This window comes from Myotis nattereri, assembly GCF_964212035.1.
Source record: "Myotis nattereri genome assembly, chromosome: X".
In the NCBI taxonomy this organism is placed as follows: domain Eukaryota; kingdom Metazoa; phylum Chordata; class Mammalia; order Chiroptera; family Vespertilionidae; genus Myotis; species Myotis nattereri.
In genome coordinates this window covers 65,837,526-65,851,921 of record NC_138078.1, presented here as the reverse complement: position 1 = coordinate 65,851,921, position 14,396 = coordinate 65,837,526, and the positions used below count along the sequence as shown (strand labels likewise).

The 14,396-nt window shown below is 37.5% G+C and overlaps 1 protein-coding gene across 1 annotated transcript in view; it reads right to left on the bottom strand.

Moving 5' to 3' along the window:
- Window positions 1-14,396, bottom strand: part of SYTL5 (synaptotagmin like 5) — a 334,838-nt gene that overhangs the window by 224,077 nt on the left and 96,365 nt on the right. Inside the window, 1 exon segment of the mRNA XM_081081271.1 lies at window positions 11,281-11,742. Coding sequence (XP_080937397.1) covers window positions 11,281-11,399 — 119 coding nt within the window. The 5' untranslated portion in view covers window positions 11,400-11,742.

Below are 14,396 nucleotides of genomic sequence, written 5' to 3'. Positions count from 1 at the left end.
TGTGATGAAACTTCATCCACGAATAATAAACAAACATTCAAGATCCAACTACATCAAGAGAACCCAAATAGCTCAAGTAGAGAGCTCCACTAAATCACCAAGCCCAGGAGACCAGAGAAACCACACCAGTAACATCACCACCAAAAGAACCTGGGTAGCAAAGCAGTTGGATCTAAGATACAGAAACAATTAAAATGTTACAGCAAAAATGGGGAGACAAAAGACAATCGCCAAAGGGGGGGGGGGGGATTCACCATAAAGGAAATTAAATGAAATGGAGGCAAGTAACATGTCAGAGAAAGAGTTCAGGATAATGGTTATAGGTATGCTCAAATGGCTGGATGACAAACACAAAACTCAATGAGAATTACAAGGAAATGAATGAGAATGTCACCAACATGAAAAGGAAGCACACAATGGAAGGCTTAAACAGTATACTAAAAGAGGCTGAGGATCACATCAGTGAATTAGAAGACAAGGTAGGAAAAAACAAACAAACACAGCAGCAACTGGAAAGAAAACTTAAAGAGCAGGAGGAGAGCCTAAGGAAGCTTTGGAACTACAAAAAACGAAACAACATCCACATAATAGGGGTACCAGAAGGAGAAGAAGTGGAGTAAGGATTAGAAAACCTGCTTTTTTTTTAATGTTGGTTTTCACTTAGATTTTGTTTTCTTTTTTTACTTTTTTATTTTTTATTTTTTTATTATTAAGTTATTACATATATGTCCTTATCCCCACATTACCCCCATCCCCCCCACTCATGCCCTCACCCCCCTGTTGTCTGTGTCCATTGGTTAGGCCTATACGCTTGCATATAAGTCCTTTGGTTGATCACTCCCCCTTACCCCCACCCTCCCCTATTTTTCCTCTGAGGTTTGACAGTCTGATCGATGCTTCTCTGACTCTGAATCTGTTTTCGTTTATCAGTTTATGTTGTTCATTATATTCCATAAATGAGTGATATCATGTGATATTTATCCTTCTCTGACTGGCTTACTTCACTTAGCATAATGCTCTCCAGTTCCATCCAGGCTGTTGCAAATGGTAAGAACTCATTTTTTACCGCAGCATAGTATTCCACAGTTTTTAATCTACTCATCTGCTGATGGGCACTTAGGCTGTATCGAAATCTTAGCTATGTCAAATTGTGCTCGTATGAACATAGGGGTGCATATATTCTTTCTGTTTGGTGATTTTAGTTTATTTCTTTATTTATTTGTTGTCTAAAGTTTTACATATGTCTCTTTTTTCCGCCGCTTGAACCACCCCCTCCCCCAAGAATTCCCACCCCAGGCAAGCCCCCACTGCCCCAGTATCAGTGCCCATTGTATATGCCAATATATATACATACAAGTTCTTTGGTTGCTCTCTAACCCCTCTTCCCCTGCCATTTGTCTCTGGATCAATTCTTGTTCATCAAATTACGTTGATCATTATATCCCACATATGAGTAAGATCATGTGAAATTTATCTTTCTCTGACTGGCTTATTTCACTTAGCACAATGCTCTCCAGGTCTATCCATGATGTTGCAAATGGTAAAGTTCCTTCTTTTTTATAGCGGCATAGTATTCCATTGTGTAGATGTACCACTGTTTTTTAATTCACTCATCTGTTGATGTGCACTCAGGCTGTTTCCAAATCTTAGCTATGGTAAATTGTGCTGCTTTGAGCATAGGGGTGCATATATCCTTTCTGATTGGTGTTTCTAGTTTCTTGGGATATATTTTTAGAAGTGGGATTACTGGGTAAATTGGGAATGCCATTTTTAAATTTTTGAGGAAACTCCATACTGTTCATCACAGTGGCTGCCCCAGTCTGCATTCCTACCAGCAGTGAATGAGGATTCCCTTTTACTCCACATCCTTACCAGCACTTGTCATTTGTTGATTTGTTGATCATAGCCATTCTCACAGGTGTGATATGCTATCTCATTGTTGTTTTGATTTGCATCTCTCAGATGATTAGTGACTTTGAGCATGTGTTCATACGTCTCTCTGCCTTCTGCATATCCTCTTTCAAAAAGTGTCTGTTTAGGTCCTTTGCCCATTTTTTATTTGGATCATTTATCTTCCTTTTGTTAAGTTGTATGAGTTCCCTGTAAATGTTGGAGATTAAACCCTTACTAGTGATAACATTGGCAAATATGTTCTCCCATGCAGTGGGCTTTCTTGTTTTGTTGATGGTTTGTTTTGCTGTACAGAAGCTTTTTATTTTTATTTTGATGTAGTGCCATTTGTTTATTTTATCTTTAGTTTCCATTGTTCTAGGAGCTGTACAGGTGAAGATATTGCTTCAGCATACACTTGAGATTTTGCTGCCTGTGGATTCAACCTAACATTTTTATGTTTTCCTATCTCACGCTTAAGTCCTTTATCCATTTTATTATTTTTGTGTATGGTGTAATCTGGTTTTCTAGTTTCAGTTTTTTGCATGTATCTGTCCAATTTTCCCATCACCATATATTGAAGAGACTGTCTTGACTCCATGGTATGTTCTTATCACCTTTGCCAAATATTAATGGAGCATACTGGTGTGGGTCGATTTCTGGGTTCTCTGTTGTATTCCATTGGTCTATATGTCTGTCCTTGTGCCAGTACCAGGCAGCTTTGAGAACAGTGGCATTGTAATACAGCTTGCTATCTGGTATTGAGATCCCTCCTACTTTGTTCTTCTTTCTCAGGATTGCTGCAGGTATCCAGGGTCTTTTTTTTTATTGGAGATTAATTTTTGGAGAGTTCGTTCTAGGTCTGTGAAATATGCTGTTGGTATTTTAATGGGGAATGCACTGAATCAATAGATTGCTTTGGGACTCTATCCTCATCAGACTCTTACAAAAAATTTAAGAGGACGAAACACTTTTAAGCTCTTTCTATGAAGCCAGCATTATCCTAATACCAATTACAGGCTAATATCCCTCATGAATATAGATGCCAAAATCCTCAACAAAATTCTAGCCAATCAAATGCCGAATTACATCAGAAATATCATACACTATGACTAAGTAGAATTTATCCCAAGGATGCAAGAATAGTATAATATCCGCAAATCAATAAATTTGATACATCACATAAAGAAATTTAGAGATAAAAATCACATAATCATATCAATTGATGCAGAAAAGCATTTGACAAATTCCAACACCCTTTCTTGATAAAAACCCTCAGCGAAATGGGGATAGAGGGATCATACCTCAACATAATAAAAGCCTTATATGACAATAGCCACAGGAATCCAGAGAAAGAAGAACAAAGTTAGAGGGATCACAATACCAGATGTCAAACTATATTACAAAGCCACGGTTCTCAAAACTGCCTGGTATTGGCTCAAGAACAGGCATATAGATCAGTGGAAGAGAACAGAAAACCCAGAAAACCCGAGACATTACACTCAATTAATATTTGACAAAGGAGGCAAGATCAGACAATGGAGTCTAGATAGTCTCTTCAATAAATTGTGTTGAGGAAATTGAACAGATACATGCAAAAAAAATGAAACTAGATCACCAACTTATACCAAACACAAAAATAAACTCAAAATGGATAAAGAACTTCAACATAAGACAGGAAACCATAAAAGTTGTAGAGGAATCCACAGGCAGCAAAATATCCGACATATATCATAGCAATCTTTACTGATACAGCTCCTAGGACATTGGAAACAAAGGAGAAAATAAACAAATGGGACTACATCAAAATAAAAAGCTTCTACACAGCAAAAGAAACCATAAACAACAACAACAAAAAGCCCACTATATGAGAGAACATATTTGCCAATGTTATCTCTGATAAGGTTTTAATCTCCAACATTTATAGGGAACTCATACAACTTAAAAAAATATAAATAATCCAATTAAAATATGGACAGAGGATCTAAATAGATACGTTTCAAAACAGGATATAAAGAAGGCCAAGAGACCTGAAAACATGCTCAAAGTCACTAATCATTCCAGAGATGCAAATCAAAACAACAATATGGTACCATCTCACACCTGTCAGAATAGCTATCATCAACAAATCAACAAACAACAAGTGCTGGCAAGGATGGAAAGGAACCCTCTTGCATCACCGGTGGGAATGCAGACTACTGTAGCCACTGTGGAAAACAGTATGGAGTTTCTTCAAAAAGTTCAAAATGGAATTCCCATTTGACCCAATAATCCCACTTCTAGAAATATATCTCAAGAAATCAGAAACACCGATCAGAAAGCATATATGCACCCTTATGTTCATAGCAGCACAATTTACAATAGCTAAAATTTGGAAATAGCCTAAGTGCCCATCAGCAGATTAGTGGATTAAAAAACTGTAGTACATCTACACAATGGAATAATACTCTGCTGTAAAAAGGAAGGAACTCTTACCATTCGCAAAAGCATGGTTGGACCTGGAGAGCATTATGCTAAGCAAAACAAGCCAGTCAGAGAAAGATAAATATCAAATGATCTCACTCATTTGTTTAATATAATGAACAACATAAACCATTGAACAGAAATAGATCCAGAGACAGAGAAGCATAGAACAAACATTAAAACGTCAGAGGGAAAATGGGGGTGGAGGATGGTTAAGATATCAACCAAAGCACTTGTATGCATGTATTTAACATAACCAATGGACACAGAAAGTAGGGGGTAAGTGCGTGTGCTGGGGGGTGGGCGCAGCAGGGAAAGGACAATGGGGGGTAAAGGAGAGTTATGTAATACAATAAATAATATAAATTAAAAAAAACAATAAAGAACTTACATTTTGGGAAAAAAAGCTGTGGTACATTTATACTATGGGATACTATGCAGTAGTAAAAAGGAACAATACTTTACCCTTTGAGACAGCATGGAAGGACCTGGAGAGTATCATGATAAGTGAAATCAATCACTCAGAGAAACACAAGTATCACATGATCTCACTCATATGTGGAATCTAAGTAATAAAATAAACTGATAAAAGTAGTGAATCCAGAGACATGGAAGCATGGAACAAAGTGCAGAATCTCAGAGGAAAGGCGAGAGAGAGTGAGTGGGTGGGAGGTAATCAACCATGGACCTCGTTTGCATATATGCATGACCCATGGACACAGACAACAGGGTGATGAGGGCCTGGGCGAGGAGTGAGGAAGGGCTGTAGTAGGGTCAATGTGGGGAAAAGGGGGACATATGTAATACTTTCAACAACAAAGATTATTGAAAATTCTAATAATATCTATACTAATAAAAGGGTAATATGCTAATTAGACTGGGAGACCTTCCAGACATCCTCCCAGACAAAGCCATGGTGGCAGGGCCGAGGCAGAGGCGGTTAGGGACAATCAGGCCAGGAGGGGAGGGCACTTGGGGATGATCAGGCTGACAGAGGGAGCAGTTGGGGATGAGCAGGCTTGCAGGGGGGCTGTTGGGAGGGGAGAAGGCCAGCAGACAGAGTAGTTAGGGGCAATCAGACAGGCAGGCAGGTGAGGGATTAGGCGCCAGTAGTCCCAGATTGCTAGAGGGATGACTGACTGCCAGCAGTGGTCCCAAATTGGAGAGGGTGCAGACAGGGCTGTGGGACACTACCCCCTGCCACTCCATGCACGAATTTCATGCACCGGGCCACTAGTATAAAAATAAATAGCTAAAAAATAAAATAAAAAACATTGTTTTTGATATCAGAGATGAAGGGCATGAGAGAGAAATAGAAACATCAACAATGAGGGAGAATCATTGATTGGTTGCCTCCAGCACACCCCTCACCAAGGATCAAGTCTACAATCTGGGCATGCGTCCTGACCAGGAATTGAACGATGACCTCCTGGTTCACAGGTCGATACTCAACCACTGAGCTATCCTGGCCTGGCCCAAAGGACACTTTAGCTGTTTCCATGTCTTGGACACCATGATAATGCTACAATGAACATAGGGGTGTATACATCTTTACCAATAAATGTTTTCAAATTTCACAGTTAGATACCCATAAGAGGTGTTTCTGGGTCCTTTGGTAACTATTATTAATTTTGTGAGGAGCTTCTATTCTGTTTTCCATAGAGGCTATACCCATTTACATTCCTACCAGAGTAAATGAGGGCTCCTTTTTCTACGTGTCCTCTCCAACACTTATTATTACTTGTCTTGTTGATAATAGTCATTCTAACAAGTGTGTGGTGGTATCTCATTGTACTTTTGATTTGCATTTCTCTAATTGCTAGTGAAGTTTAGCATCTTTTCATATATCTGTTGGAAATTAGTGTCTTCTTGGGAGAAGTGTCTTTTCAAGTCCTCTGCCCATGTTTTAATTGGATTGTTTCTTTGTATTAAATTTAGCTGTATAAGTTATTTATATATTTTGGATATTAACCCCTTGTCAGAGTTATTGTTTTCAAATATCATCTCCCGTTCAGTTGGTTGACTTTTTTTTTTAATTTTTGGAAGAAGTGAGAGAAAGAGAGAGATAGAAACATCAATGATGAGAAAGAATCATTCATTGGCTGCCTCCTGCACACTCCCTACTGGGGATCAAGCCCGCAACCCGGACATGTGCCCTGACCAGAAATCGAATCATGACTTCCTGGTTCATAGGTTGATGTTCAACCACTGAGCCACGCTGGTTGGGCTGCCTTTTTGTTTTGTTGGTGGTTTCTTTTGGTGTGTAGAATCTTTTTAGTTTAATATAGTTCCATTCATTTATTTTTGCCTTTACTTCCCTTGCCTTTGGGCTCAAATGCATAAAATGTTCTCTCAGACCAAGGTCCATAAGTTTAGTAGCTATAAAACATAGGTAATCTATTGTTTCAGATCTAATATTTAGGTCTTTGGGATATAAATAATAGGAACAAATAAACAAACAAGAAAAACAAATGAACAAAAACTCTTAGACACAGACAGCAGTATGGTGGTTACCAGAGGGAAGGGTGCTTACCAGACAGAAGGGTAATGGGGGTCAAATATATATGATGAAAGATGATTTTACTTTGGGTGGTGGGCATGCAATCCAGTATACAAACCATGTGTCAAAGGAAATGTACACTTGAAATCTATATAATCTTATTAACCAATGTCACCCAATAAATGTAATTAAAAATTAAGTAACCCAGAAGTGTGGCCCATACTAGTATATCTGGATGCTGGCATTCACACGCAACAGCAACTGGTATAACATGTGTTATTGGACATGTCCACTGGGGAAGAGAACCCTCTTTTTTTTTAAATATATTTTATTGATTTTTTACAGAGAGGAAGGGAGAGAGATAGTTAGAAACATCGATGAGAGAGAAACATCGATCAGCTGCCTCCTGCACATCTCCTACTGGGGATATGCCCGCAACCCAGGTACATGCCCATGACCGGAATCAAAGTTGGGACCTTTCAGTCCGCAGGCCGACGCTCTATCCACTGAGCCAAACCGGTTTGGGCGAGAACCCTCTTGAATGGGTCATCTTTGGTCTCATGTCCACCTCCAGACCCATTATAGTTGCCAGAGGAATCCCAGTCAAGGAATGATTTTTTTAAAGTGACTGCTGGAGTTGAGCAAAACTGAGAGTTGGATAGGAAGAAAGAAAAGAGAAATGTATGCTATAAGGCAGTGATGGCTAACCTATGACACGCGTGTCAGAGGTGACATGCGAACTCATGTTTTTGGTTGATTTTTCTTTGTTAAATGGCATTTAAATATATATATATAATACATATCAAAAATATAAATCTTTGTTTTACTATGGTTGCAAATATCAGAATATTTCTATTATATGTGACACGGCACCAGAGTTAAGTTAGGGTTTTTCAAAATGCTGACACGCCGAGCTCAAAAGGTTCACCATCACTACTATAAGGCAATAAATAGAATTTACTACTGAGACAAGTCCAAGAATAGGTGTCAAAAAGAACCTAAGTGCAGACATGTTTTAGACTTAGGCATTGTGGCCAAATGAAAATGATATCTTCATGAGAATAAAGCCAACAAATGAATTGCAGAAATAAATAGGTACTTATTTTAAATTGAAGATTTCTTACATAAGTCAATACGACAAAGTAGACATTTAGCAAGCAGTATTTAGTTTTAGGTGTGGAAGATCAAGTAGAGTAAAAATTTGTTAATGATATTTGGGAAGGTAGAAATAGATACTATGAGTCATGTACTTTTTTATGTTAGGCTGAGTTCTTCCACAGTTAGAAAAATCTAAAATACAAAAGGATCAACAAACATTTTAATATTATGCTTCCAAATGAAAGGTATTTTTTTGCATTTGCAGTCACTATTGATAGTTCCAATTTTCTTTGCATCAGTTCCTCCCTCTTTCTTATTGCATTAAAGCATCAATAAACATAATTGATTTGTTCTTCACAAAGAACATTTAAAATACTCTTGCTCTTCAATACTTGAAACCTGTGTCTGTATGTCTTGTATCACTCCTTCCTGCTTGGGCTTAAATAGAAAAATAAATATATTTGAGCCTCTGGGATGAATCTAGAATGCTCTGATATCTCTCCCCAAACTACAGTTCATGCCTGGAGGTAATAATCAGGTTTCTGATGTGCTTTTGGGTGCAGAGCACTTTTAAAAGCACCCAGGGGTTGCAGGGGGGGAGGGGGTAATGGGGGATGAGGACACATATGTAATACCTTAATCAATATAGAAATTAATAAAAGAGCACCCAGAGACCAGCTCCACCTTAACAAATGCCACATTTTAGTGGCTATGTGGACTGTGGAGCACAATTGTGTGACAGGCCTCTAAAATGTTGATTCAATATAATTTTCACACTTTTCCATTGTTCTATTTTCTTAATCTCTAAGGACAGCCTACTTAAGCAAATAAGCACACAAATACAAAATCTACTGCTTCCCAAACTCCAGTTTACTAACTTTACAGACCAGTTTTTTCTTTGTGATGATCATAATGCTTAAATTTTTTTCTTTGGCTTCCATTTCCTTCTGAAGCGTATTAGTGGAATCTGAAGGCAATTTTGTGGTTCATGGTAAACAGATGAAATATAGTTGACATATATTTGTCAGTATCAAAATCCTTTTCAAATTTCATGGCTAAGCTCATATGGAACCTCTCCAGTGAAACCATTTCTTCTTTTAGATCTTATTCATAGCTGATTATTTTTCCTCTAGACTCCCACCAAATATCAACTTACACCTCTGTAGCACAGTGAAAACAGCTGTAATAACTAACACAAAAGTTTTCTGGTGCAATAAAATCTGTTACACCATAATTTCCTTATGTTGATAACTTTGGATGATAGCAAGGAAAATGATTAAGTTCCCTGTCTGCTCTAGCAAATCCTCTAGTTGAGATTTCCAGAAGCTAATTCTGAAATGTGCATTTGTTGTGCAAATTATTTAAGGAGTGCTCTCTGTAGGAACTGGTAAGGAAGTAGGTGAGGTAGGAAAGGAAAGGAAGAGGGCCAAAGCCAAGGTGAAGTCCAACTCAGCATGTTCCCATGGGGAGCTCTGAAGCAGAAGTCGCATTGTGGAGTCTGTCTTGCCTCAAGGTAGAGGCAAATGGTTACAGTATCTGTCAGCCATTGATTTGGGGCTGCCCAATAGGGACATAAACTTACCTGTCACTTGTGGTTCTCTAATCCTATGGGCAACTCCAACCACCCAAAGGTGGTCCTCTAAAGAAAACAGTAGGTGCCAACCCTTAGAAGTAAAGCAGGTAGAAAATGGGGGATGAGAGCATAGATCCAAGGGACCCAGAGGATCTGAATGGAGCACTGATAGTGGTCACTAGAACTAGTAAATCAAGAGCCAAACAAACCATGGGAATAATGATTATAGCCAGGAATTATATAGTGCTTACTGTATGTCAGTATTGCTCTACGTTCTTGATAATATCTTATTTAATCCTTACAACAACCTTATGAGGTAGCTAATGTTATAATTTGTGTTTGTCAAATGAGGAAACTAGATTTATTTATGGAAGTCACTTGTACAAGGTGACACAAAGATTTCATGGTGCAACTAAGATTTTAATCAATAAGTGCAGATGTATGCTTCAACAGCTGCCAAATTTGGCATGGCTTCTCAATACAGAGCTGTTAAGAGTGAAAGAACCAAAATCTCTGGGCTTGACTCATATCTTGGTAGCTCAAAACAAAATGAGATAACACATTTAACACAGTTTAGTGTAGAAAAAAACATTTAATTACTCAAAAAATTAAAGAGGCAGAAAATCAATAACTTTACCCTGAAGAGCTCTTATGTATATTGTAATATGAAATAAGCATCAATCAAGAATATTTTAATGTATTTCCAATTCTAAGGATCCTAGTTGCTTTAGGTACATTGATTATTTTGGGAACATGTTAAGATAATATTACTACAAGTTTTCTCTTCAAGCAAAATAAACAAAGCTTCTGATTGCAGTTTGGAAAACATACAAGACAAAATCTACATGTTGCACAGTAAGCAGTAATTGAGTAGGAAACTGTTTATATCTGCTCCTGTATTCAGGGGTGATATGTAATAGCTAAATATATTTAACAAGCAGGACAGTACAGGTAGCAACTAATTGCAGTGAATGAAGCAGCCAATCAGAATGACAATATGACCATTCAGAACAGATGATGCAATCAATCAGAATGGATGTTGGCTGAAACATAGGTGAGATCATATATGGGGATTTAGCCAAATATCAAACATGCCTATAACTGATGTGAAACTTGATTGTGCCAATATCACTCAACTTTTCTCACAGAGACATATTTGAAAAAATATAGGTGTTCCTGGGGTAGAATAGGTAAGTTTCACTCCCAAGATCCCCTGCTTCTTCTCCCAGCTATAGTGGAGACAAAGCCCCAGTAAGACTGATTGGAGAAAAGCATTATAAATAAATAATAGCTAATATTTATTTTACACTTAGGTACCAGATAATACATGCTGCACATGTATTATCTTCCTTAACTTTTGCAACAACCTTATGAGGTGTATACTATTATTATTATTATCCTCGTTTAATTGATGATGAAACCAAGGCATGGAGAAGTTGAGTAACTTAATCAAGGTCATGCAACTAATATATCCCAGAGCTAGCACTAAAACTTGGGCAGTCCTCCCACTTAGCTACAAGTTGTGACATTATTAAAAACGGGCATTCTCATCAACACTATATTATTAGATCAATGCCATTCTTCCATCCAGCTAAATAATAAAGTACAAAAAATATTTGGGCTATGATTTGGAACCCCTGAAATCACTGAACAACATTTGTCTTCAATGTGGTTGCAGTTGTCCCATTTCTGATCTAAATTGTTTCAAACAAACAGAAAGCAGTGAAGGAGGGCAGCAAAGATAAAAGAATAGTACCTTATTCTCTTTTCCTCCACTTTCTTCAAATATTCATCTCTCTTTAAAACTCCTAAGATCATTTCCTTCTCATGATCTAATAAAAATGAGAGATTGATGAACTCTGAGTTCTTAGACATGGTATTTCAGCAGCAGCTCTGAATAGCAGTGGTTGAATCTTCCAGGTGAATTGATATCCTCAATTCTTAAGGTCCCCTTCAACAACCCAGTCACTCAGTTCTTTGATATAGAGTGATTTTTTTATAAAGTATTTGAAGAATTGCCAATGTTAGTTAGGTATTCTTCCAGGCTACATAGAAAACAGGCTCCACTGGGAATACATTCCAAAAAAAGTCATTACTGTTTTAACTGAAAAATATTTCCAAAGACTTTGCTGTGGTGTACAGTCAGGCGGAAGCTGAGGGTCACTAATGATGCTCAGTATTGATCCTTCAGACAACTACAGGGCAGGAATCATATCCACTGGAGAAGAAAAGGTGGAGAAAACAAAGGAGAGAAAAATTAATTAGGTCATTTTTTCCCATAGCACTTGTAAGAGTGTCTAATTTTTAAAACAATGATATATTTAAGCTAAAAAATATTTTTAATCAGGAAACATGCATTTATTATGCTCATATCATGTGTTTATTACCATGAAATATTATAATATTTAGTTGATTCCAAGTTATTCATGCAAATTCAGTTTCCTTCATTATAATTAGAATTCTTTACTAGCCAGATCCTGTTACCACATTTGCAGCTGACTCATTGACAAATTGGGTCACCCCTTGGGGACACCAAGTGTGCAGTCTGTACAAGTCCCTTATATGGCCTCCTCCTTTTCTCTTCCTCCCTACAACTCAGACCACAGCAAAGACAGCACTGCTAAAAACTACTAAACAGTGCTACATGTAGCAACATGAAAATATCTCACAAACATAATATTGAATGAAAAAACTCAAGTTACAGAAACATTCATGCAGAATAATAGCATATAGATGAAGGAAATAACTTGTGACAACATTAATTTAGGAATACATGTATTTGTATTATAAATACAAGAAACTCAGAGAGATGCAGAGAGGAGAACCCAGGAACTTCAATTGTATTGGGTAATGTTTCATTCTCAAGATGGGTGTTTTTATCTCATGATGTACATGGTCATTTGTGTTCTAGGTATGTGAATACTGTAAAACAGTTGTTCTAAAACTAGCCCCTTGTCAACATCAGAAGCTTTTCAAGCACTGTCCCTTGTTCTAACGCTTAAACACATTCTTTCATTGCCTCAGTAACTGGATTCTCTCTATACATCCCCTTAAGAATGATGCATATTAGAGTGATCTTCCAGATTTTGTGATTTGGCATCATTCTGTGACACTATCCCTCAGCTTCGCCCCAGGTCTGTGAACTACAATCTTTATGCAAGTTACACTTGGTTTGCTTGGTTCTAGCCAGGTTCCCAAGCATAGCTAAATACTTACTCAAAGACTGCTTAGACTGAACTCAAAATTTCAAGATAACTGGAAGGATAGAATCTTTTCCAGAGCCTCATTAATTTTCCAAAGTTCCTATTTGTTTGTTCTATACATTGTACACCAAACCAGAACTGAAATGACTTGGAACTGAACTGCTTCCTATAGACCACAAGCTAGTCCTCTCTGAGAAAACTGCCTGGTCAGGACATATATTCTAGATTTAATCAAGTCCTTTTTTCCACCTCCAAAGTCCTAGAGCAGTGATGGCGAACCTATGATACGCGTGTCAGAGGTGACACACAAACTCATTTTGGGTGACACGCATGGACAGAGACAAAAAATTGCATAACTCAAATATTTGTCTCTTGCAATGGCCAGAGTTGGGCATAATTCGAGTAATATTATTACTCACGTTACCCATGATCAATAATGCAATTCTAAAACCGGAGGTAAACATGTACATCTGTGTTGCGTAGCAAAGATACATAGTGAGAACGTCCAAGATACATTGTTCCAATATTGACAGTAATATAAAAAGGTTAAGAATTGCACTATAAAGAGATTAATCTTTACTCATGACATTTTATTTTTACCCGAATGACAAAATGCCCAATTCTGGAAATGGCCTTGTTATTGTCAACACGTGCCTCGGGTAAGCTTCCCGTGCGTTCGGGTGCATTCGGCAAATGGAGGCACTTGGTCGCCACGTTCGTTAGGAGACAGGAGTGGGAGGGTTAGAAGAAAAAGATATACAGTGCAACAGTGCTCAACGAGACATTCTGCATGTCGGATAATTGATTACAGCACCATGTATTTGTTGGTTATATGTACTATCTTTGAATTATTTTGCACCAGGAGTCAGTGCAACAACACTGCAAAAAGTTAATAGGTAAGAAACCTATCAACCTTTTATAAAAAATGCTGTGATTTATATTTATTTATTTTTGCAGCCTTGTGATGGAGAATAAAAAAAATTAAAAAGTAAGATTGAATGATAAAGGAAGTGGAAGTAGCAGTAGCCGACCCTTTCAAGACATATGGACTGAGACGTACGGGATGGTCGACAGAAACAATAGATCACTGTGCATACTGTGTAATGAAATGGTAGTGAGCAGAACGTGGAATGTAAAGAGACATTTTGAAACTAATCATTGTCAGCTCTTGAAAAAAGTATCGATTAAAGGAAGAAATACATTTCTAGGCAACTACACCTCTATAAAAGTCAATCAAATTCCATCATTAAATTTGTAAGATGCTCTACAAATTTAACATCAGCAAGTTACTGTATTGCTCACTCCATAGCTCAGCATGGAAAAGCCCTCAGTGACAGGAATTTATTAAGGAAACATATCTAAGATGTGCACCAGCTCTATTTCACGATATGAAAAATAAAGATGATATTATTAAAAGAATTTCTGAGTTACCACTCAGTAGAAATACTATCAAAGACAGAATAATAGATCTTAACAAAAATGCACTACATCAATTTAAAAAAGACTTAAACAGTTGTAAATATTTTTCGATTTCTCTTGATGAAACTACTGATGTCATATCAAATGCTCGGTTGGCCATTATTGCTAGATATTCTGATGGTCTCACAATGAGAGAAGAGTTGATAAAGTCAGAATCAGTGCCAATAAGTACATCAGGAAATGAAATATG